This window comes from Ictidomys tridecemlineatus, chromosome 6 (assembly GCF_052094955.1).
Source record: "Ictidomys tridecemlineatus isolate mIctTri1 chromosome 6, mIctTri1.hap1, whole genome shotgun sequence".
Lineage (NCBI taxonomy): Eukaryota > Metazoa > Chordata > Mammalia > Rodentia > Sciuridae > Ictidomys > Ictidomys tridecemlineatus.
In genome coordinates, this window is record NC_135482.1 from 71,437,663 (window position 1) to 71,464,844 (window position 27,182).

The 27,182-nt window shown below is 34.0% G+C and overlaps 1 protein-coding gene across 10 annotated transcripts in view; it reads left to right on the forward strand.

Annotated features, from left to right (window-relative positions):
* Positions 1–27,182, forward strand: part of Yaf2 (YY1 associated factor 2) — a 73,068-nt gene that overhangs the window by 19,476 nt on the left and 26,410 nt on the right. For 2 of the 10 annotated variants that reach the window (XR_005731865.2, XR_013422968.1), the window contains exons 4-5: positions 4,043–4,114; positions 4,208–4,307. The exons of 3 other annotated variants lie outside the window; for them this stretch is intronic. Coding sequence is in view for 3 of the 7 variants with exons in the window: in XM_040280797.2 (XP_040136731.1) it covers positions 3,982–4,114 (133 nt within the window). In the remaining 4 variants the exon portion in view is untranslated. Of the gene's footprint in view, positions 1–3,981; positions 4,115–4,207; positions 4,308–5,188; positions 5,976–27,182 lie in introns of those variants that run through there. 5 more of the 10 variants (XM_005324836.5, XM_078014873.1, XR_013422967.1 and 2 more) reach the window with 4 other exon arrangements.

Here is a 27,182-nt window from a genome sequence, read left to right on the forward strand (position 1 = left end):
GATCAAACTAAGGGACTGCCTAGCATGTTAGAAAACTGCTCTATCACTGAGCTACCATCTCGAACCCTGTATGCACTTTTAAAGTGATAGTGCAATTAATTATTTTAAAGTCATGATTAACAAGAGCCTAGTGAAGTATAATAGAAGAATTGCTGTTTTAAAGTTTTTAAAATTCATTTGGACATGAAAAATGAATAACTTTTAAAGAAAAGAAAATGAGGCATTTAGAGCTACTCTTTAAGTTATAGTAACTATTATTGACTTGAGACTAGTGAAATTTATTATTACAGGAGAGCTATTGTTTTATAAAATCAGTCTTACAGAGAAAATATTTTACTCATATTTTAGAGATGATTATTAGGAATTGATTTGAAAACTAATGCAGGGCTTCAAAATCTGGACAGATTCATTTTAATATATAGTTTTTCCTATCTTTTCTCTCACGAGGCTGCAGTTCAGGTGTCAACCAGAGTTGCAGTTAACTCACGGCTCACTTGAGGGCAGATCCAATTTCAAGCTCACTTAAGTGGATTTTAGCAAACCTTAGAACACGTTTCTGTCTTTCGTGACTGTTGACAGGTTTGGCTGTTGGTCAGAGACATCAGTTTCTTGTCACATGGGCTTTTTAATAGGGCTTCTCTGAACATTGGTAGCTTGTTTGCCCTAATGGAAAGTATCTGAGACAATAATGCACCCCCTCCCAAAAGGAAGTCACTTTTTATCTACTTTTGGAAATGATAGCAGTTTGGTTTCTGTCTTATTCTAAAGGAATGCTTTCTTGTTGGTTAGCATTATTAGAATTCACACAGGATAGATTTGAATACAGCATCTTAATCTCTGGATTTTTTTTCTAAGCTATTCCAGTAAAATTCATTTTAGCTGGTTTTGTGGAATGAAGACAACCACAAGATATACTTTTCAGTGCCAGTTTTCTAAGTGACCCTTTTGGTTATCTGTGTCTATTCTATAAATATAAACAAACATGTAAGATCTTTGTGCTACATACTTACTCTTCAGTGATTAGAAGTTAAGGAAGAATCTAATAGAAAAATTAACTAGATGACTCTTTTTTATATTTATAATTGGAAATGGAGGTCTTTGTAGGGATTAGTCTGTTTCTGTTATTATAGTGAAATGTCTGGAGCTTGGTAATTTATAAAGAAAAGAGTTTAATTAACTCACAGTTTGTAGGTCAAACGTCTGTGAGTGGGTGGCTCCATCTGTTTGACCTCTGGTGGGGCCTCATGGTAAATTGTATCATAATGGCAAGAACAAGTGCAAAAGAGATCACATGGTGATATAGAAAACCAGAGAGTAAGGAGGGGTCAATCTTGCTCTTTTTTCTTTTTAATTTCATTCATTAACTTATTTATTTTTAATTTATTCTAATTAATTATACATGACTACAGAATGCATTTTGACACATTGTACACAAATGGAGCACAACTTCTTCATCTGGCTGTACATGGTGCAGAGTTACACTGGTAATGTAATCATACATGTATATAGGGTAGTAATGTCCCTCTCATTCTACCATCTTTCCCATCCCCACAGCCCCTCCCCTCACTCCCTTCTGCACAATCCAAAGTTACGTCATTCTTCCCTACCCCCGCCCATTATGGATGAGTATCTGCTTATCAGAGAAAACATTTGGTCTTAGGTTTTTTGGGATTGACTTATTTCTCTTAGTATGATATTCTCCAGCTCCATCAATTTACCTGCAAATGCCATAATTTCATTCTTCTTTAAGGCTGAGTAATATTCCATTGTGTATATATACCACATTTTCTTTATCCATTTATCTGTTGAAAGACACCTAAATTGGCTCAGTAGTTTAGCTCTCGTGAATCTCTCCAGCTGCTGTATAAACAGTGATGTGGCTTTGTCACTGTGGTATGCTGAGTTTAAAGTCTTTGGGTATAAACTGAAGAGTGGGATACCTGGGTCAAATGGTGGTTCCATTCCAAGGTTTCTGAGTAATCTACATACTGCTTTCCATAGTGGCTGTACCAATTTGCAGTCCTACCAGCAGTGTTTGAGTGTACCTTTTCCCACACATCTTTGCCAACACTTATTATTGCTTGTATTCTTGATAATCACCATTCTGACTAGAATGAGATGAAATCTTAGATAGTTTTGATTTGCCTTTCTCTAATTGCTAGAGATAATGAACATCTTTTCATATATTTGTTGATCCATTGTATTTATTCTGTGAAGTGTCTGTTTAGTTCTTTAGCCCATTTATTGATTGGGGTTTTTTTTTTTTGGTGTTAAGTTTTTTGAATTCTTTATATGTTCTGGAGATAAGTGCTCCATCTGAAGTGCATGTGGTAAAGATTTTCTCCCATTTTGTAGGTTCTATCTTCACGTTGTTGATTGTTTTTGCTCTTTTTATAACAACTTGCTCTTGCAGTTAATCCCATCAGAGGGCACCTCCCCCATGATCTAACTCCTTTCCACTTGGCTCCATCCCTTAAATGTCCCATTACTTTTCAACATCTCCCTACTAAGGACCAACCTTCCAGCACATGTACCCTTGGTTCATATATACTCAGACCACATCCAAAGCATAGCAGTATAGTACCCCTTTTGGAATGAATGAATCATTTAAAAACTAATGGGTTTTTATTATAATACTCTTCAACCCAGATTTATAGAAATATGAATACACTTTTACCCAGAGATGTTTGTATCTTAAATTAAATAGGAATGTAACAATAATCTTGACAAGTGTGTGCAAACCTTTTTTAAGAACAAACAAATATTACCTCATAACAAGATTAAAATATAAAAATTTCCTTAGAATTATGTTTTGAAGAATGAAGACTTTATAGACCATTTTATCCCCTTACTCTTTTTAAAATTTTTTTTAGATGTTGATAGGCCTTTATTTTGTTTATTTATTTGTATGTGGTGCTGAGAATCGAATCCAGTGCCTCACACATGCTAAGCAAGCACTCTACCACTGAGCCACAACCCAGCTCCTATTTTGTTCCATTACTCTTAAAGGAAAAGCTAGACATTTTCTTTAATTTGTTTCCATAGAAAGAAGAATCATGAAACTACAAGTTTCTCAAAGATAGGGGATAACTGTCTAGCTGGATAATGATAAAGGATTATTAAAACATGTATCTGCATCTAGTACCTACTGTGGCAATGACATCATTAAAGTAACATGATTAATATACACTGAGTTAAAGGCAATAGCATGTCTTCATGTAAGTTTGAAGAGACAATAAAATTCTGTTGAGGAAGGTTTTTTTTTTCCTTTAGGATATTTTTCTTTAGTGGAGTGCGGTGGCACATGCTTGTAATTCTAGCAGTTTGGGAGGCTGAGGCAGGAGGATCTCAAGTTCAAGGCCAGCCTCAGCAACTTAGTGAGGTCCTAGAAACTTAGTAAGACCCTGTCTCAAAATAAAGAAAAAACAAGGGCCAGAGATGTGGCTCAATGGTTATTTATCAGCAGCTGACGTACTGATAAATAACTTTATATGCTTTAATGGTTAGTTTCTTGATAGGTGACAGATGGTTAAAAACTTAGTGATAAATGGGAATTGTACTAATACTTTTAATCTGTAGTCTAAAAAGATTGTTCATTTTGGTAGCTTTTTATAACAATTAATAAGAGCTAAAAAATGGTAGATTTTGATCAGGAGGAGGAGGAGGAGGATTATTCTTATATTAATATTAAAAAATAATGGTGGTATTTCAGTGAAATGGAATAATTTGATAGCTAATATTTTTGTATGTTAAAACATAACTATCTTTACAGTGAACATTCAAAAATGAAACTGCAAATCTTTGCTTTGTGTTTCTGATAATGCTAGAAGTTTCTGTTGATGCTCTGGTTCGCAAATTGTTTCTATATTCACTTTTGTGTGTTCATATATAATAACCCAATGAATTTTTATCTTTTTCTCCTGTAGTTCTATATGTATTAATAATCTCAAATAAAATTAAATAATCTTCTTATTCTGATAGAGAAGAAAAACCTGGATCACTTACCAGTAACTGGAGTTCTCCTATTGGGTAATCTCCACAGATCCACATTCTTTGAAGTTATTGTGAATGCTTCGAGGACCAAGGAACGGTTGAAATTTCCAATTTCAGGAAGGTAAGCAAGTGCACTGACGCATGTATCTAGCATCTTCCAAATCCCCTACCCCCAACTTTCTTACATATACGTCTGTACTGCATGCCCCCTCAGTTCCAGTGGATGCCCATCAGGAAGATTCTCATGCTGGACAGAAGGGCAGGAGAGGTGGATCTGTGAGGGAAAAGACCCAATAGGATAACTCAAGTTACTGGTAAGTAATCTAGTTTTTACAAACTTGAGAAATTTTTCTTCTCAAATTTCTTCTCTTTAGGAGGAATTTGTTTAATAGAAAGGAACTTGTTTGAGATAGGTTTTTTTTTTTATGTCTAATGTGGATTTTGAAAACTATTGTATGGAGTATATACTGAACTATTAATGGACATATGAATAAAAAGTATGATGGGTATTATTTACATAGTAATTGTTTCTAAAAAAATGTATGTTCATTAGCTTTGGTGAATAGTGTAGTTCTAAAGCAGTATAGAGATATTCTTTCTTTTTTCAGTGCTGGGTATCAAACCCAGGGCCTTGTGCATGCTAGACAAATACTCTAACACTGAGGTACATCCCCAGCCCCTATTAAAGTCTTGTATAAGTTTATTTATTTATCATGTTGCTTTTATTAAAGTAAATACTGGTATTATAAATTTAATGCACATACCAAATTTAGTCAAATTATTTTTGTACAGTAGTACTGAACAGTAAAAGTAGTTTTATGTTAATTGATGGGCATGCCTTCTCTTTTCAGTGTTGCATACTGAACCCAGGTTTTGTGCATGCTGAGCACACATTCTGCCATTGAACTGCATCCCAAGTCTAACTACTAACTAGCAGGGATTTTGTTGTTGGTGGTGGTTTTTTTCTTTTTGGTGGTACTGGGGAATTGAACCCAATGAGATTCTACCTCTGAGTTATACACTCAGTTCTTTTAAAAATTTCATTTTGAGACAGGTTCTCACTAAGTTGCTGAGACTGGCCTTGAATTTAAGATCCTTCTCCCTGAGCCTCTCAAATACTGAGATTACAGGCATGTGCTTCCACATCTGGCTGACTAGCAGTTTTTTTTTTTTTAATATTTATTTTATTTTTTAGTTTTCAGCGGACACAACATCTTTGTTTGTATGTGGTGCTGAGGATCGAACCCGGGCCACCTGCATGCCAGGCAAGCGCGCTACCACTTGAGCCACATCCCCAGCCCCTGACTAACAGTTTTAATGACATAATTTTCAGTATACCTTTAAACTTCATTGAAGATATAAATTGTTTTTCAAGTATATCTACCACTTCCTTGTTCCTGACAAAAGTGCTTATTGATTTGAAGTGTAGTAGAATTGGTTCAGTTTGAGTTCTGTGATTCTTCAGGTGACAGTTTTTTGAGTTGGTATGTAAATGTTAGCATTAGCTAATTCTTTTCTTTTGGTTTCTTTCTCATTTAGTAGTAGTATCAAATAATTCTTCTAAAAGCATTTTTTAGTACATAAAGCGTGTAGGGTGTCCTGCTCCAGCTGTTTTATAAACTTTTATTTATGGTAACTGAGGCCTCTCATAATTCAATTCCATTCTACTTAGCCATTTCTTCAACTTGAAACTCATATTTTGATATTACTTGGGATAGTTGTCATATTTATGGTTTGATTGGTGCTTTCCCATTTTCTTGAAATGACCTTCTCCCCATTCTTCTTTTCTGTACTTTTAAAGTTAAAGCATGCCCTTACTCCTATATCAATTGTTTTTCGCTAGCTGTGTTTTCCCAGTGAAAAAGAAGGGTTTCTGTGACATTATGTTAATCTATGGAATGTTCCTAGTACAGTTCCTAGCAGCATATAGTAAATGATCTTGTTAGTATTGTAAATAATCTTGTTAGTATTTGATTGTAGCTTGATCTTAAACATGTCTTTGGTTATAGTTATCTGTATGACACAGTTTATCTCTTAACTATTAATGTTAGGTTATATTGCTATTTTGTGTGTTCCTTGAAAGAGTTTTATAATTTTTAATTTTCTTCATTTCCTAACATCAGTGATTAAGATGAAATAATACTCATTGAAAAATTAGTTTTCCATGTAGATTGATGAATATACTTAGTTTTTCATGTATGAAACAGATTCTTTTCCCTTGTCATTCCTATGTATACTATATTTTTTGAAAAACATATTTTTCCCTTGAAAAGCTTGTATAGTGAAATTCTCATTGGTTGGATTTCTGTGGCATATAAAAAGGAATGTCTAGTTTTGAGAGTGTTAATTATACTGGCTTCACTTTAAGCTGCTACACAGTGTAAGAAGACAGCCTAGAAGGTGGGTGTGGTGGTACCCATCTGTAATCCCAGCTTCTTAGAAGACTGAGGCAGGGAGATCACAAGATGAAGGCCAGCCTGGGCAGTTTAGTGATACCTTCAGCAAAATTAGTGAGGGCCTATCTCAAAACATAAAGAGGGCTTCGGATGTAATGTAAGCTTAGTGGTAAAGTGCCCTGGGTTCAATTCCTATACCTAAATAAATAAATTGAATAAAATAAAATTAAAAAGTAGTGAAAACAATCTGGAAATTCAGAATACTTGATATTTGAGGTTTAATATCCTAGAAGATTATTGCTTGATTTGCAGAAATGTTTGTTTTTTAAGAATACCTGTCAAGTGAAGGAGTAAATGAAATTTATTTTGAAGGTCATGGAGGAAAGAAAATGTTCTTTGGTGGATTGTCTCATGGAAATAATCACCAGAGAATCAGTTCAGGTCCAATCATTAGGCAAGCCTAGATAAAAAACATTTAGTCAAATGACTTAAATACTAGCTTTGAATCTGCTATTGCAAATCTGTGTAATATTCTATTAAAGCTCATAGTTTGTATGGTATTTTAATAACATAATGGTTGTACTGACAGTGTCCTTATTCTTTGAAGATAAATACTAAAATATTTGAATGTGATATATCTTAATGGGTTCAGGAATGGGTTCAGAAAAAGGTATATGAATATTTGGATTTGGTGTGTATATGTGTATTTAGAGATAAAAGGAAAGATAAAGCCAATGTGGTAAATATTAACAAATTTGAACCCTGGTGAAAGGTATAAGGTATTTATTTTACTGTGAACATTTCTGTGACTTTGATATTAAAAAAAAAAGTTGAGGAGAAAGTATAAGAGAACTTTATTGTGCTTCAGCTCCTCTAATTCTAAATGGAAATAATAGAACCTATTCTTTCCATGCCTTGCTCCAAGTAGGCACAGTGGGATGACATTTGGCAGAATAACAGCCAAGAGAACTATAAGAAGTGTTTTTTTTCCCTTTTATCATTAAAAATGAGCTTCATAATGGATAAATTTTAAATGGAAACTTTTGCCTAAAAGTTTCTTAACTTAAAATATGTCTATTTTAGCCAGGCTGCGTGGCACATGCCTGTAATCTCAGCTATACAAGGGATTAAGGTAGGAGGGCTAAGTTTAAGGGCAACCTGTTTAAAATGAAAAGTAAAGAGGATTGTATATGGAGTTCAGTGATGAAAGGCCCCTAGATTCAATCCTCAGTACTAGAAAATATTATTACCTTTTTAAATTGAGGGCATATTGAATTATATTTAAATAAGAACAATTATTTTATAAATAGTAATTATAAGGTGATATGTAAAGAATTGAAATCTTGGAAAATAAAGAATATAATTTTAAAATAACTCCATAAATGAGCAAATAGACACAGCTAAAGGGAGAAGTTAGTAGTTTGAAAATGGAAGTTAGAATTCTTCCAGAACAGCACAGGATATAAGAGATGAAAAACAAGAAAGAAAAACTAAGATGTTAGAGGACAGGTTGAGAAGCTCCAACATGTGTCTAAGTGGAGTTTTAGAAGAGAGAATACAATAGTGGAGAAGCAATATTAAAGAAAAAAATGATTAAGAATTTTCAAGAATTAAAAAATGTAGAGCTGGGCATGTTGGAACACTCATGCAGTCTTAGTTACTTGGGAGGCTAAGACAGGAGGATTGCTAGAGTTAGACATTGTCTCCTAAAATAACAATAACAACAACAAAAGGAAATTAATTATAAAATAATTAGAATAGAGTTACAACAAAAGCATTGTATCAAAATTTGAGAGATGTTAGAAAAAATATATTGCTTTGATTATATTAAAAGATTGATACTATTTTGAAAGTAAATATTTAACTGAAAAAAAAAACACTAAAAAAGAACACAGTAAAACCAAAAGAAAGAAGGAAGAAAGGAACTAAAAATAGAATTTGGTCAAGTAGAAAATTATTAGACATAAAAGCAGTGTTATGATTAAAGCAAATCAGATCTAGTTCTTTTCAGTTGATTCTGGAACTATTCATCAAGAAAAGCTATAATAAGTAGTAAAATTTAAAAAGTATTACTACAAATATAATAATGATTTTAAAAATAAGAAATACCATTAAATTTATATGCATATAAATTTTATTTTTATTTTTTATTTTTAAAAGAGAGAGAATTTTTTTAATATTTATTTTTTAGTTTTTGGCAGACACAACATCTTTGTATGTGGTGCTGAGGATCGAACCTGGGCCGCACGCATGCCACACGAGCGCGCTACCGCTTGAGCCACATCCCCAGCCCCATGCATATAAATTTTATAATGAGTATAAAAAAATTTTTTTTTTTTTTGGTACTGGGATTGAACCCAGTAGTCTTTAACCACTGAACCACATCCCCAGCCTTTTTTCATTTTATTTATTTTGAGGCAGGGTTTTGCTAAGTTGCTTTAGGGCCTCCCTAAATTGCTGAGGCTGGCTTTGAACTAGCGATCGTCCTGCCTCGGCCTTCTGAGTTGCTGGGATTACAGGCATGTACCACTGTGCCTGGCACCATTTAGGCATCTGAAGTTGTAGTAAACCTCCTCAAGTTAAGAATAGTTTTTTGTTTGTTTGTTTGTTTGTTTTTAATAATAGGGCTCGGGGTATAACTCAGTGCTATAGTGCTTGCCTGGCACATGCAAGGTTCTAGGTTCCATCTTCATGTCACTAAGTAAGTAAGTAAATAAATACAATTCATATACCTTACAATTTTCCCAGTCAGCCAGGTATGATAGCATATGCCTGTAATCCCAGCAATTCAGGAGCCTGAGACAGGAGGATCATAAAAACAAACAAACAAAAAAACCTGGGATATGGCTCACTGACATGAAAATTTTGGACATGAAAAATTATGGACATGAAAAATTTAAATGGGTTAAGAACATAAGGATGGTTCAGTATTTAAAATTGTGTTTATATAATTTATAACACTGGGAAAAATCTAGATGGATTTCATAAAAGTATATGATAGAAACTGTGTATCCATCCTCAGTACTACAAAAAATAAAAAAGAAAGTACAATTCAGTGGGTTCTGTTTTTTACTTTTTTTTTTTTTTTAAATCTTGAGACAGGGTCTCACTAAGTTGCCCAGGCTGGCATTGAATTTGTGAGATTGCCGGCAAGCATCAGATTTCTGACTGTCTGACTTTCTTTCCTTTGTTTTTTACAAACTTGTTCCGTGATTACCATTCAGTTTTAGAAATTCTTCATCTCCCTAAACATCCTTAAGCATCTACTAATCTACTTTCTGCTTCTATAAATTCATCTTATCTGGACAGTTCTTAAAATTGAATCATACAATCTTGGGCCTTTTGTGATTGGTTTCTTTCACCTAGCATAATGTATATAAGATTCATCCATTTTGCAGCACATGTTAGTGCATTTCATTCTCTTTTAAAGACAAATAATATTATTATATTGTATACAGATAATATCACATTTTGTTTATCCATTTGGATTGTTTTTCACTTTTGGCTATTGTGAATAGTCCTATTAGGAACATAGTATAAGTTTGTTTATTTGTTTTTGGATGATGCTAGGGATCAAACACAGAGAAGCACTCTTATCATTGAGCCATATCCTCAACTTGTAGGTACAAGTTTTTGTGTAGATATATGTTTTAATTTCCTTTGAGTATATACCTAGGAGTGGATTTGCTGGCTCCTATGTTTTTTCCATACCTTCACCAAAACTTTTTATTATCTTTTTTTTTCTTTTTCTTTTTTTTTTTTTTAGTACCAAACATTGAACCCAGGGGCACTTAGCCACTGAATCACATTCCCAGCACTTTATTTCTGTTTTTTTTTTTTTTTTCTCTTGAGATAAAGTGTTGCTAAATTGCTTAGGGCTTCACTGAGTTGATGAGGCTGGCTTTTAACTTGCAGTCCTCCTGCCTCAGCCTCCTAAGCAGCTGGAACTAAGGTGTGTGCCACTGTGCCTGGCCATTATATATCTTTTTGACTATTGACATCCTAGTTTGTGTGAAGTAGAATCCAAAGAAATAGTATTAATAGTCATATTTGTAATCATGATTACAGATGTGCTTTGGGGAATACACCCCAATTCTATACAAATTGACTAGAGAACTAAAAGAGGGAAAGCAACCTTGACTTTTTTTTCGGTACCAGAAATTAAACTCAGAGGTCCTTAACTACTGCGCCACACTCCCAGCCGTTTTTATTTTTTGAGACAGAGTCTTGTTAAGTTACTTAGGGCCTTACTGAGTTGCTAGAAGTTTTGCATTTGAGATCCTCCTGCATCATTCTGCTGAGCTGCTGGGATAACAGGTGTGTGCCACCTTGAGTCCCCACCCCCCCCACAATACCTTTATTTTATTTATTCATTTTTATGTGGTGCTTGAAGACCAAACCCAGTGCCTAACATGTGCTGTAGCACTGAGCCACAACCCCAGCCCTACCTTGACTCTTTTTTGTTGTTGTTGTTTTGTTTTGGGTACCAGGGATTGAACTCAGGGGCATTCAACCATTGAGCCACATCCCAAGTTCTGTTTTGTATTTTATTTAGAAACAAGGTCTCACTGAGTTGCTTAGTGCCTTGCTGTTCCTTAGGCCAGCTTTGAACTCATGATCCCCCTGTCTCAGCCTCCTGAGCTGCTGGGATTATAGGCATGTTCCATTGTGCCCAACCCCAACTTGACTTTATTTATTTTATTGACTTTTAAAATAAATGACAGCAGAATGCATTGCAATTCATATTACACAAACAGAGTACAATGTTTCATATCTCTGGTTGTATATAAAGTATATTCACACCAATTCATGTCTTCATACATGTACTTTGGATAATGGTGTCCATCACATTCCACCATCATTGCTAACCCCCTGCTCACTCCCTTTCCCTCCCACCCCTCTGTCCTATCTACAGTTTGTCTATTCCACCCATTCTCCCCCTCCCTACTCCAGTATGAATCACCCAGCCCAATTGTTAGTAAGAAAAATTTAACCTTGAAACCTAGACTGGAAAGGATATACAAGGGAAAATATTTTGCAGTCAGTCTTATTTATGGACACAGACATGAAAAATTTAAATGGGTTAAGAACATAAGGATGGTTCAGTATTTAAAATTGTGTTTATATAATTTATAACACTGGGAAAATCTAGATGGATTTCATAAAAGTATATGATAGAAACTGTGTATCCATTCATGTTAAAAAATAGATAAATTATTTATGTATTTTTGACACTGGAGATTGAGCCCAGGGGCACTTTACCACTGGGTTACATCTCCAACCCCTTTTTATTTTTTAAATCTTGAGACAAACCTTCGATAAATTGCTGAGGATCTCACTAAATTGTGGAGGTTAGTCTCGAACTTGTAGTCTTCCTGCCTAAGTCTCCAGAATTGCTAGGATTGCACTTGTGTGCCACTGCACCCAGCAACAGATCACCTTCTTAAACCCTAAAAGACAAGTGAACTTTTTTCTTCCAGTAAAATTTGCCTTTTAAACTTTCTCAAACAGTAACCATCGTGCTCTATAGTGAAACCTTATACACATTCTTGTTAATGTCAAGAGGAAGACAAATATATCTCTGTCAGTGTGTCAGTAAGATGAACAAAAATAAAAAATACAAACAATAAAACCCAAAAAAGATTGGAAAGGAAGAGAAGTTAGAACATTTCCCTAGAAAATGTAAGAGAAAGGAACACACTGTAATAATAAGATAATTCAGTGTTCCTGTATATAGGATTAACATTCATATTGGCAGCAGCCTATAAAGACTGTCTTTTTTATTTTTTAGAAAATAAAAAAGATATTCTTTATAGGGAATTATATGAAATACCTCAAATTTTATTGAAGTACATAAAATCTGGTTTGAATAAAAGGCAGAATATGCTGTTTGTGGATGGGAAGTTTGTTTAAAATTTATTTAATAGAAAATATTACCAAAGTTACTTCTATTATATGTAGTTTAAAATAATAATCCTGATGGGATTATTTGTGGAAAATGACCTTCATGTGCAAAAGTAAGGGCATAAGAATAGTGCAGAGCTAGGCAGTGTGGTGCAAGACTGTAATCCCAGCTACTTGGGAGGCTGAGGCAGGAGGATTACAAGTTTGAGGTCAGCCTCAGCAATTTAACAACCCTGTCTCAAAATAAGACATAAAAAGAGTTGAGGATTTAGCTCAGTGGTAAAGTGCCCCTGGATTCAGGCCCTCATGAACAAATAAATAAATAAGGTAGTTCTGGAAGAAGAAAAAGAATGAGAAGTAACTTGTGTTTGATATTAAGACTGATTGTAAAATTATGGTATTTAGAATGGGCTATTACATACTGCATAGCAATAAAAAAGAATACTACTACATACAACATAATTTTCTTCTAAACTTAATTTTGTGTGGAAGAATTGAGACACAATATTACATATTGGTGATTTATTTGCAAGAAGTTCAAAAACAGGACTAATCTATGTTGAAAAGAGAGGAAGCATGGTTATCTTGGAAGCATGGTACTGATTAGAAAGGGTCATGAGAGAGCCTTCTGGAGTGTGAGAAATGTTAGTACTTGGTTTGGAGTGAAACACATAGTGCTATTTGTGCTTAAAAATCAAGCTGTATGTTTAGTATTTTTGTATTTTACTATATGTAAGTTATATCCTAATTTTTTAAAAAAACTGTGGGATTTGAAATAATATAGTATTTATACAGGAAAAAACAGTTAAATGTACCACAACAGAAAGTTCAGCAATGAGTCTCTGGTGAATGCCAGAAGTAGCATTTAGTAGTATGAAAAGAAAAAGTAGATGTTGAATTGATTTTATATATGGAGGGAAAACTACATCTCTCCTTCAAGTCACAAGCAAGGGCAGAGGATGTGGCTCAATGGTAGAGTGCTTGCCTAGCGTGGGTGAGGCCCTGGGCTGACTTTCAGCACCATAACAAATTGTATGCAAAAATATAACAAGTCAAGAGGAATGAGCCATCAAGGATAAACAATTTTACTCTTTCAAAAAAGAAGAACTAAAAGATAATTGGCACGACTAGGAACAGCTGTGTACAATATCTTTAACAGCCAGTGGATTTTCATCCAGGTCTAAAAATTGAAAGAACATGACAGAGATAGAAATAAAATGAGCAATGATATAAATGCACTTTGTAGCAAAGGTAACTGGAAATTGGAATGGCTAATGAACTGAAAAGATGCATACTTTCATTTATAAGGAAATGTAGTTGGAAACATGAACTGTTTGTTTTCATTTATAGAATTGCAAAGCTCAGAATGGGATTTTGTGTAGTTGAAAATGTGTATACCCCAGTGTCCTGCAATTAACAGCTAGTTAAGGTATTAGTCTACTGAAACTTGCATATTTTCTCTAGGAAATTTGTATATGAGTATTCATTTGGAAGACAAAATGTAAATGTTTCTCAGTATAAGGACATTTAAAAATAATATATAGAATAATTGTACGGTGAAAAATTGCCTAGACCTGTTTAGATCATTATCATTTATGATTATTTTAATAAAAAAATTACACTTTCTATGCCTACTGTTGTTTTAAGTACTTTATGTACATCAATATTTTTAATCCACATGAAAACTGAGAAATAGGTGCTATTATCATCTCCTTTTTAAATATGGAACTACTAAAGCATGTAAAGATAAATAACTGTACTAGTCTTCTCTGTTGCTGTAATAAAATACCTGAAGCTGTGTACTTTATAAAGATAAGAGCTTTATTTAGCTCATAGTTTTGGAGGTTGAATTTCTATGACTTAGTGTACCCATCTGCTCTACTTATGGTCTCATGATGGATAACATCACAATGGCAGAGCATGTGCAGATAAGATTTTATGATTAGCAGCCAGAGAATGCAGAAGGATCTTTTTTTTTTTTTTTCTTAAATAACTTGTTCTTGAGAGAACACACTCACACTGTGAGACTAGCATTAATCCCTTCTGAGGTGATATCCTTGGTGACCTAATTACTTCCACTTGGCCCCCTCGTGAAGGTTTTACCACCTCCAATTTTTTTCTGTATGGTACTGGTGATTGAACCCAGAGGCCGTCCACAAGTGAGAGTTCGGATCTGAACCTCAGTTGCCTGATTTTAGAGTTCACTGTGCCATGTTACCTTTTTGTGTGTGTGAATATGGAGGGGCCCTCTTAAAAATGTAAGGAAAAGTTAAATTGTACCGTGTGATGTCATTACAACACACTCATGATATTGGTTGCTTCCGAATGGGTTTTGGAGGTGAGGGGAATCTGGTGATAGTAGTTGAAATAAAACTGTGGGCTCTGTGTTTTTCCTTAAAGAATATGTGTTATAGCTTTTTTTTTTTTTTAAATACGTTTTTAGTTGTATATGGACACAATAACTTTATTTTTATGTGGTGCTAAGGATGCAACCTAGTGCCTCACACGTGCTAGGTAAGTGCTCTACCACTGTGCTATAACCCCTGCCCTTATGTTTTATTCTTCTTATTTTTTTAAATAATAACTTTATTTTATTTATTTTGAGTGTATGGTGCTGAGGATAGAATCTAGTGCCTCACACGTGCTAGGCAAGCACTCCACCACTGAGCCCCAGTCCCAGCCCCTTATTTTTGATATTAGTCTATAGTTGAAAAAAAATAATAAAAAAAGCACCGGCTCTGACACAATAACTTATAGACTAGCCTGGTTCTGAGAATGAGCAGCAGATAAATGGTAGGTGCTAGGGAAAGGGAGATGAATAGGTTTCATCCCCTCTTTAAGGAGTTCAGAGAGTTATAGGGAAAGAGAGAAGGAAAATTATTTAATTCAGTTGTTATGTGCAGATCTCTTTCCTTCTTCTTCCCTGTATCTCTTATCACTGCCTTTTCCCTCCAAATACAAATAGAAGAGGAAATACCTTGACTTGAGGCATGAGAAACAGCCACTGAAATATTGATGGCAATATAATTTTAATAATATTTAATTACATTAAATATTATAATATTAAATGATTATATAAAATATAATATTCACAAAATATATAATATATAGTTTAAATAACAATAATATTTAGTGATATTAATAATATTGATGGCACTTCCTGTTCTTTTACAAAACTACCAAAGAATAATCTCTGTAATGTATAGCTTGTTCATCATTTTATCTCTAAAATTTAGTGTAATTCCTTGTGGTTAGGGGACTTCTGGATGCTTGAATGAATAACTTTCATACTTTATTTACTTTTAACTTTTATACTTTACTCTCAAATTAACTAGCACCTTAACCAACATTTTCCTTAAACTATTTGGTGTATCTTCTGTGGGTTCCATTTACTTCCAGTGGTTTTCAAGTCTAAGGTAATTTGAATGAGAACAGTATATGAAAACTTGAATTGTTTTGTGCGAAAGAACTCTGACTTGAGTAATATTTTAATCTGTAGGAAATTTTGAATATCAAAAGTTCATTTTAATTTCATTTTACTAAGTCCAGTACTTTTTTTTAAAACTAGTACTCTTAAAATCTCATGATAGTACAATTTTTGTTCTCAGTGTTATTGTATTCTCTTTCAGTCAGTGTTGTCTTATAAAACTGCTTATGTTCTGTATTTTATTTCTGAAAGTCTTAATATCCTAAAACCACATTCTTTTCAAGTTTCCAGATGGACCATGGACTATTTCCAGATGATACTAGTTTGTTTGTAGTAATAGAAATCCTTTTAAAATCTGTCATGGTATCTCATAAAGAGTGGTGCTATTATTTCATTTCATCTTAGGGAGAGAGTTGTATTTTCTTTAATGGTAAATTGGATTGGAATTAGCGTATGTGAGATCCTCCCCAAAAGGCAATTTTAAGTATCTGAACGTTGTCAAGGAGGGACAAATTTGTACAAATTATAGTGAACAGTGCTTGTAAAAAACACTGCTGACTTAAGTCTCTGTCCAGAAATTTTGATCGTTCTCTTTTTTGACAGCCTGATAAGATGTTTTTACCTTAAAATCAACTTATCTAAGATGTACTCAAGAGGAACTTAATATTAACTAAAGAAACAAACAATATTAAATTCAGTAAAAGTATTGAAATAGCCATATGCATTTAAGACTTCACATGGCTAGGTCAGAGTGGCACTGTCCAATACAAATATAATGCAAACTCCAACTAGAGTTGTAGCTCAGTAGTACAGTGCTTGCTTGCCTAGCATGTGTGAGTTCAATCCCCAGTACTGCCAAAAACTTTGGTGGGGGAGCCATGTATGTAATTTAAAAAGGTAAAGTGGAACAGGTGAAATTACCTTATTTCCCTGCATTTTTTATTCATACATTATAATTGTACATAATGATGTAATTTGTTTTACATATTTGTACATGCAATATAATTTGCCAATATCACTTCCCAGCACTTTGCCCGTTTTCCTGGCTCCCACCCCTTGGTCCTTTTTCTCTGCTGATGGCCTTTGATTTTCTGAGTTCTGCCCCCATCTCTCTTTTCCTTTTTCTTCTCTAGCTTTTGCATATGAGAGAAAACATAGGAACCTTCACTAGCTAAGTCTAACAATTTCAGTTAACATTTGATCTGTAGTTCCATCCATTTTCCTGCAAACAACAATTTCTTTTTTCTTCATGACTGAATAAAACACCACATTTTCTTTATCCATTCATCTGTTCATGGATACCTAGACTGGTTCCATAGTTTGGCTGTGGTGAATTGTACTGCTGTAAACATGGATATGTGTGTATCATTGTAGAAGATGACTTTAATTCTTTAGGGCAAGTACCAAGGAGTGGTATAGCTGGGTCATATGGCGATTCCATGCCTAGTCTTTGAGGAACCTGCATACTGATTTCAGGTGAAATTATCTTTAGTATTATATTTGTTTAGCTCAAAGTATCTAAAATGTTATTCTTTCAGTTATTAGTAGATATTACAATATTTATTTCATACTAAATCTTTGAATCTGGGATGTATTTTACATCTAAAGCACATCTGATATTGATCAGGCATGTTTTAAGTGCTCGGTACCCACTTGGTTTTTATATTATACAACAGAGATTTAAGAGTGTCTGAAAAAGAAATGTGGTTTTATTTTTGCCTATTAACTTCTCATTAAAGATGCTTTATATATCCATGAACACCTGTTCATGGGTATCACCTCTACTGTTGATCATTGGTAATCTGAAATTGTGCTGTTTCTGTACTTGATAGCACATTTAAGTGCTATCAGGTGGTCTGTGATATCTAGTCTACTTAGTTTCTTTATGCGAAGTGTATAAGCTTTTGGAATATTGGCTTCTACTTTTTATCAGAATATCTTGACTCAAACCTCCCTTAGCTAGAGAATGTAGGATTATTATATATTATTATTCACTAATGGAGCAGGATAATAAATCTCTCTTGGTTTAAAGTCATTCCTCCAAATCAGAAGGATTCCTTTCATGATGATTTCTTTTTTAAAAAATGAGATTCAACTCTTGCTTTATGGGGATAGGGTTTTCTTTCCCTAGTTACTAAATGCTTTTCAGAGCAACTCATTTTTCTCTACTTTTGTCCCTGGTAAGTATTATTTGAAAGTTAGTATATTGTAAAAAAGAGCCCTATGATATAACACATATGACTTAACATTTTGATAGCTTATTGGTTTCATCTTTCTTAAGGTAAGGGGCATTTAAGAGTATTATTCTCGGTAAATTAATTTTTAACCTCTAATACTATTTATCCCTGTTTCTTAAGTGAAGAATTTCTATAAACAGTGTGAGTTTTTTCTCTCTCTCTTTTTTTGTGGTGAGGTCTCCCTATTTTATCTAGGTTGGCCTCAAACTTTTAGGCTCTCAAGTGATTCTCCTTTCTCAGTCTCCCCTGTAATTGGGAGTACAGGAATATGCCACCACACTTGGCTACTCCTGTGAGATTAGTTGCACTCTGGATATATAAATGTTTAGATTTTGAAGTTTGTTGGGCCATCTGTTTTGTTATCTTAATTATTGCTTAATTTCTATACCTGTTCTGAGTTTCCAGTCTTTCAGCCTGCCTCCTTGTTACTCCACCTCCATTCTAGCAGAATCTCAGATATTACCCTATTATTCCTTCTGAATCCTGCTGTCTAGGCATATCCAGTATTGTTGTCAAGCATTGCCAACCACAGTCAGTGCAGCATTTGTCTGTTGGTAATCCCCAATATGATAGCAATTTTAGCATTAGTAATAATCTTAAAATGTAGGGTATGGAATTAATGTTAGAGTTTCTGGCTTGGAGTTGAAGTCAATCAAAGAATATTCTTTGCCTGTTCACTGTGAGCATTCATTTTATTTAATTTCATTGCCTTAGCCAAATGACAGCTGATAGTTGCTTATAGTGGTCATTGGTGAGTTGCAGCCAGTTATATAGCCAAAGAAAGGACACTAGGTAGCATAGACAGACTGCTGGACAGCATGTGCTAGCTAGCAGCTGAGAGTGAGCAAAACTAAAAACTGGTAGAAGAGCAAATTAGTTTTCTTATCTACTGTCATGACACTAATTTTCAGAAAATTCCAGTTTTTACTTCATTACTAAACATTTGCTGAGATCAGTTAAATTTGAGTTACTTTCTCAGAAGTGAACAAAATGGTCACTGTGCCTTGTCAGGCTGTAGTTACTTGTCATCCCTGTTTAAATCTTCAGGAGCATCCATCTCTGTTTAAATCTTCTCCTATCCCACTCTGTCTTAGAGGTTCTACAAGATCTGGTGATACCAGTTTGGCTTATAGTCTTGTTTGTTTGGTCCTCTCAATCATTGTTGACTTGTGCCATGTTTTGAAGAAATGTATTTGCCATTATTGAAAAAATCAAGAATACCTGGGATGTGACTCAGTGGTAGAGTGCATGAGGTCCTGGGTTCAATCGAAGTTCTGAAAAACAAAGACAAAAATAAAGACAAATAAAAACATAAAGAGATTTCTCTTGAAACCTACAAAAACATCAAGAGATTTCTATCTTCTTAAGATTAGCACACTAAGTTACATTTGTTCGCTGCAATAATTTGCCCAAACTTAGTTGTGGCTTGGTTTCTACCTTTCTCATAATTTCCTGTTTTTTTCTTATGCATGCTTCTCTTAACTTAAAGTTTATTACTAATCTAGTCTCTGAAGATAGTTCTTCTTATAACCCTTGTTCTAGATAATCTGGTTCCTTGCTACTTTAAACTTCCTTTTTTAAAAGTTTTTTTTTTTTTTGTGTGTGTGTGTGTGTGTGTGTAATGTATTACAATTCTTTTAAACATATAAAGCACAATTTTTCATATCTCTGGTTGTATACACACTATATTCACACCAATTTTTGTCTTCATACCTGTACTTTGGATAATAATGATCATCACATTCCACCATCATTAATAACCCCTAAATTTCCTTTTTTGTGTTATGAGACTTTTCGTACAGCCAAGGAGACATTCTTAGGATAAAGCCCACACTCTTTAAAGTGTATTACATATCCTTTCGTGGTGTGGTTTCTATTTATTTTTTTAGTCTTCACTCTTGCCATGCACTCCTAAAAAGTTATACCCTGGCAAATTACCCACCCTATTTCCCCACACCACATGGTCTGTTCTTTCTAGCCTTTGCACATGCTTTAATCCCTGTTTTACCTTTTCTCCCATTTTCTGTCTCTCAACCCCAACCCTGACCTATTCCTTCCTCCCAGTTTAGTTAATTCCTGTTAATTTCATGTCTCAGTTTAATTGTCAACATCTTTCAGAAAGCCTTCTCTAGGGAATCTGTCTAGGTACCTATCCTGTGTATTTCTGTAGCTGTCTGGATGTAACTCAAATCTTTAACACATCATGATTTCTTTGATAATCCATACTTCACACTGTTTTTTTTAATATTTATTTTTTGGTTATAGTTGAACACAGTAACTTTATTTAATTTATTTATTTTTATGTGGTGCTGAGGATTGAACCCACGTGCTAGGCGGGCGCTCTACTGCTGAGCCACAATCCCAGCCCCACACACTGTTTTTTTTTAATGTATTTTTTAGTTGTTGATAGATCTTTATTTATTTGTGTGCAGTGCTGAGAATTGAATCCAGTGCTTCACACATGCCAGGCAAGTGCGCTGCCACTGAGCCACAGCCCTAGCCTCTTCACACTGTTTTGTAGACATTTTAAAGACAGATGACATTGTCTTCATTTTTGATTCCCAAATCCTTTAATAAAATGAGTGCATAGTAAATATTTTTGAATGGATGATTCATTTCTCTAAGTCTTAATAATTCCTAATTCTAAGTATTTGTTTATATGGTTTCTGTTGTATGGAATATTCATTTCAGCCTTCCAACTCATACATTCTTTTAAGTTTCAGCTTCTAGGATATATCCCTAACAGATTTTTTTGGCCTGTTTCAGTGTCTTATTTACTTTTTTCAAGTTTAGAAATACTTTTTGGAAATCTTTCATTTTAGCATTCAGCATTGTTTTATGAATGTTTCTTTAAATTAAAGTTATATTTAAAGCCACAACTTCATTTTAAGGTGTTAAAATTTGATTTATTTAATAGTAGAGAGCTAGCTAAAATAATTTATTTGATTATGTTCATTCATGAGTTGAATCTCTATTACTTTACTGATTATTCTTCCTCATTTCTTGAACACTCTTAACATCTAGTCAAGTTTTTATATTTACCTAAATTTCTTAATCTAATTTAGACTTCTCACATAATAGGATTTAGTGCATGTATTTTAATCACTTGTGAATATTTCTATTTTTTCACACTAAATTGAAGATTAAAACTATGTCTCTTGTGTTAAAATTATCTGTTATATTATTTTAACTAATATTGTTATTTTGAAGATCTCATTACTCAATGTATATGTGTTTCTATTTTCATTTTCTTTTTTCTTTTGGTACTGGGGATTGAATTCAGGGGCACTCGACCACTGAGCCACATCTCCAGCCCTATTTTGTATTTTATTTAGAGTCAGGGTCTCACTGAGTTACTTAGTGTCTTGCCATTGCTGAGCCTGGCTTTGAACTTGGGATCCTATTGTTTCATCCTCCCAAGCCACTGTGATTACAGGCATGTGCCACTGTGCCTGGCTTGTATGTATGTTTAATGTGTGACTGAAAAAAAAGTGTTTTCAATGAGATATGTTCAAGAAATGAACCCCATTTTTTTCATATGGGAACTACTAGGCAGTTATTTAGGCAACTCCACTTGTATGTCTTCTAGGTGTTAAATCTAACATGTAAAATGGAACATAGATTCCTCTCCCAGTTTTCCTTTCTTGATCCTCTTATTTAACCTTGTATTTCTCATTCATCTGCAAATCCTGTATGCTGTACATCTAAAAATATACTTCATCAACCCTCTACTGTTATCATCCTAATATAAACTACTATCATCTCTTTCCTGATTGTTGCAATAAATTGGTGGTAGTTTCTGCTGTTACACTCATCTCTCTGGATTATCTTATCTCAAAATAGGTGCCAGGTAATTTTTTTTAACATTTTTTTGTTGTTTTACATGGACAGAATATCTTTATTTTGTTTGTTTATTTTTATGTGGTGCTGAGGATTGAACCCAGTGCCTCACATGTGCGAGCCATAACCATAGCCCAGTGCCAGGTGATTTTTAACTTTCATCAGATCATATTATTCTTCTGCTCAAAACCTTTCCATTCTAGTTAATTTCCCATCCTAACTGGAATAAAATTCCAAATTATTTCCATTGTCTGATAGGAAATCCTTATAAAATTCATTCTTGACTGCTTCTTTAAAATATTTCTACCGGGGCTGGGGATGTGGCTCAAGCGGTAGCACGCTCGCCTAGCGTGTGTGCGGCCCGGGTTTGATCCTCAGCACCACATACAAACAAAGATGTTGTGTCCGCCGAGAACTAAGAAAAAATAAATAAATGTTAAAATTCTCTCTCTCTCTGTCCCCCTCTCTCTCTCACTCTCTCTCTCTAAAAAAATAAAAATAAAATAAAATTTGTAAATATCATCCATCCCTTATTAAATCAACTACATGTTTAAAAAAAAACATTTCTACCATTTTTTTCTCTCACTGCAGTTCAGTTTGTCATCTTAGTGTAGCTTGAATATGCAGTCCTCTTGCCTCAGGGCTTTTAGATTGGTCTTGCTTCCCTGCACTGTTTCACATCCAGGTTCCTGCATGAATTATTACCTCACTTCATTCAAGATTCTGCTAAAGTGTAATCTTTTCAGAAGGTCTTTGTTTGTTTCCTTATAGAAAAATAGCATTTCTGTGTAACACTTGATTCTCATTTCCTGCCTTATTTTTCTTCTGTTACTACCTAATATGTGTGTGCATTTACCTTTATTTATTTATTTTACTAACACGTATGCTTCCATAAAGGGATATTTCTCTATACCTGTAGCATGAGGCCTGGAACATAGATGACATTTAGTAAATATTTATTAAGTGAATTAATGACTACTTAACACCAAAAAAATTTTATATTACTGATTTAGAATATTATTGTAGGACATAATCCGATATATAAGAAGGCTTAGCTTTGTTTTGTTTCATAACTTGTGAGCTTTATAGGGCTAGGGTTTGTTTTTTTTGTTGTTGTTGTTTTTTTTGTTTTTTTGCTATGCACCCATTCCCAGATCATTATTTGTCAATAATTATATACTTAGTAAATATTTACTGAATAAATAAATTTATGTAAATGAGCAGATGTCTTTATGTCTTTATTATATAAAAATTGTTCTGTGTGTAAAAGTAACTTTAGAACTACAAGTAAACTTCATAACAATTGAGTTTTAGAAGAGCTAGACTGAATAGTAACACTTTGATTAAAATCATTGGATCTATTTGCTTCAGCCCATTTATTATTTGTCACCCACTCCAAACAACCATCATTTCTCATCTGGACTACTCTAATAGTGTACTACTCTCCCATTCCCAGTTTTATATGTGTCATCCTTCAGTTTATTCTCTACACAACATTTTAAAAATAGAAAAATAATGGAAGTCACTTTCCTCTTTAAAAGTATTTCAGGGTACCTGTTGTATTTAGAATAAAGTCCAGGTTCTTTAACATGACCCATAAAGTTTTACCTCTGGCCCACCTACCTCTCAGTTAGTTATTGCCTCTCATTCAATATTCTCCAGCCTTATTTTCAGTTTCTACAATATGTCACGTTTTTTTGCCTCCTTGGCGCACATGGTACCTACTTTCTGCCTGAAATAGTCTTTCTCACACTCATTTATTTGGACAATTTCTTTTTATTATTTAAATCTTAGTATGTCTCATCTTGTGGAGAATCTTCCTTCACCTTATCCAATGCAGCTCCTATTCCTGTTAGAATCTGTCATGCTGTTGGGGTGGGATGGAGAAGGCCTTGCACATGTTAGGGAAGCACTCTACCACTGATCTATAACACCCTCTTTTTTTTTCTTTAATTTTGAGACACAGTCTTACTAATTGCCTAGGCATGTCTTAAACTTGCAATACTCCTGCCTCACACTCCTGAGTACCTGGGATTACAGGTACATGTTACCATTCTCTGCTTGAAAAAAAATCTTTATAAGTAGGTATATTATTTACCACATATTCTACAAAGAAATTTTACATTAATAGCAAAAGCAAGAGTTGGAAAGTAAACCATAAAGTCTTTCCAAACATTAAAACAAAAACCTCAGTTTCTTGAGTTGAAAAAATGTAAAAATATTCTCCTTAAAAAAAAAAAAAACTCATGTAACTCAAAGCCAACTTCAGCAACTTAGTGAAGGCCTAATTAACTCAGACCCTGTCTCAAAAAAAAAAAAAAAAAGCTTACATCAAAGTTCTGAAGATATTATAAACTGATAGTTGCAGTCTTGTTAGAAAGTAATTACAATAAAAATTAAATACATAAAATATATAAATAATGTAGGTCATGAATGAAATTTTCCTAATAATTTCTTTAGTAAAACAATGAAAATAAGTTAAATATTCAGCTGAAGAATTTAATAAAAGAACAACAAAATAAATGTAAGGTAAAAAAAGCAATTAATAAAGATAGCAAGAATTAATGAAGATAGCAAGTAATGAATTAGAAAAGAGAAAAAGTGGTTAAATAAAACAGAGCTTATGCTTTGATTAATCAAGGAAGTAAGAAGACTCACATTTTTCTTTTGAATCAAAGTAAAAAGCACAAAATGAATTTAGGATTATGAAGCAGGATGCAATGGTGCACTCCTGTAATCCCAGGATGTGGTAAGGGGTCTAAGGCAGAAGGATCACAAATTCAAGGCCAACTTGGGCAACCTAGTGAGACTCTGTCTCAAAATAAAAAATTAAAAGAGCTGGGGATGTGGGCTGGGGATGTGGCTCAAGTGATAGCGCGCTTGCCTGGCATTCGTGCAGCCCAGGTTCGATCCTCTGCACCACATACAAAAAAGATGTTGTGTCTGCTGAAAACTAAAAAAATAAAAATAAATATTAAAAAAAATAAATACATAAAATAGAGACATTGTATATAAAAAAACTAAATAAAAAGGGCTGGGGATGTAGCTCAGTAGTAGAGTGCCCCTGGTCAATCCCTAATGCTAGGAGAAAAAAGGAAAAAAAGACGATGAAGAAAGAAAACACTTTGCGTGTAATTGCACAGTTAATCTACAATAAAGTGCACAGATCTTACATGCTTGGTCATTTACATTTAATTTTGAATATTAATGTGATAGTACCCTTTATTTGCAATCCCCAGAGTTCTGTAATCACTTCTTCCTCTCCATCTATCTTTCCCTCTGAGAGTGCACCATGTAGCTCTAAAAATTACAACTCTGTTCTTTTTAGTAGTTTTGTTTTCTGTGACTCAGTCTGTAATATTAGTGTGAAAGAACTGTTTTATAAACACAATCGCCAGTTTGATAAGATCTTTTTCTTGGTAACTTTAAACTTCTTTTCTGTTATGATAGATATTAAGTTAAAAGCAGTTTGGGTTTGGTGTTGTGAATGGGATGATGAAGGTTGCAAAAAGCAAACATACAGAGAAGTAATATCAGACAGCAGGCTAGGAGGCAAAAGAATCACGGGTGGAGTGACACAGCCTTCTGGAACTGCCATTTTAGATAAGGCCAGATGGCCCCAAACATCTTAATGTGACTCTAGAGAGAGGTTCCAAATGATGGTTCTTAGTCATCAGGACAGCACAGCATTGTGACATGTAGGATGGACTTTAGAATTTGTCAGATCTGGGGTTGAACAAGACTTGGAACATGATCATGGCAAGTTTCTTGAATATTTTGGCCTTGGTTTCTTCATCACATAAAATAGAATTTAAAATTAATGTGAGTAAATGAAGCTAAAGAGCTTAGTATGATCCTTTGTACACAAAGACACCCTTCAAAATTAGTAGCTCTTGTGTATTATAGTGTTTACTAATGCAGGAAAGCGTGTAACACCTTCTAGGAACAAAAAATAAAATAAAGGTTTGGTTTTTAACAGTTTATACTTTGGCTATGGGAATCCATTTTATCAATGCTTCTTTTTTCATTACTCATAATTGAAGTCTTGCTATGTTTAGTAATAACAATAATAACTTTTTTTGTTGTTGTTACCATCATCATGGTACTAGGGATTGGATCCAGGGGCATTCTACCAGTGAGCTACATATATCCAGCCCTTTTTATTTTTTATTTTTTGAGACAGAGTTTCATTAAGTTTCTTAGGCTGGCCTCAAACTTGAGATCCTCCTGCATCAGGTTCTCAAGTATCTGTATTATAGGTGTGTGCTACCATGCCTGGTGCTACTTAAATTTTTAATTGACATTAGAAAACACATTGTATGGCCAGGTGTGGTGACACAAGCCTGCAATCACAGCAACTTGGCAGTGGAGTGGTGTAGGGGGAGTCCTGAGGCAGGAGGATCACAAGTTCGAGGCCAACCTGGGCAACTTAGAGAGACTCTGTCTCTAAATAAAAAATAAAGAGAACTAGGGATGTAGCTCAGTGGTAGAGTGCACGTAGGTCAATCTCTAAAGAGAAACAAACAAAAAAGACAACGAAGAAAGAAAACACATTGCATGTTTGCATAATTAATCTACAATAAAATGCTCAGATCTTACATGCTTAGTGTATTTACATTTAACTTTGAATATTAATACGGTACTCTTCTTTATTTGCACTGAAACTGTGTATTAGTGAGCTGATACAGTTGATAACTGAAATAATTTAGTTAATATTATGTTAACAAAGCTTCAATAGAAAGCAAATATTTCAAAAAACTGAGTTAACATTGTAGACAATGTTGGTCTGTATTAACTGAGTAGCATTGTTATTTAACATATTGTATTTATTTGTGGCCTTGTCTATAAAATCTCTGATTACAACTTCCAGTATTAGTACATAGTAAATGTTAACAGGTATCCTATGTAAGATTATGAAGTTTGTCCTAAATTTCTCTTATATCATTTAGAGAACCTAATCCTGGAACGATTCCTTACTGTCTTTGGAGAGAGATGTTGAACTCTAACAGATAATGTCATGTGTTCTTCCTCTATTAGGACTCTGCTCATCAACAAAATCTCCTTTCTATTCTTTTTCTCTACTTTAACTTTAGATAAACTAATTTTAATGCATTTTGTTTATATCTGATATTTAAGCCCTAACTCCTCCTTTTCAGTTATTTTGAAATGTTTCATTATGACTCATTCAATCAAAAAAATTTTTTAAAGAAGTTTTTTTTTAGTTGTGGATGAGCACAATACCTTTATTTATTTTTATATGGTGCTAAAAATTGAACCAGTGCCTCACAGGTGCTAGGCAAGCGCTCTACCACGGAGCCGCAACCCTAGCCGCCTAAATTTAGTTCACTTCTCTACAACCCAAGTTGGTGACTTATTAGCTTGTGG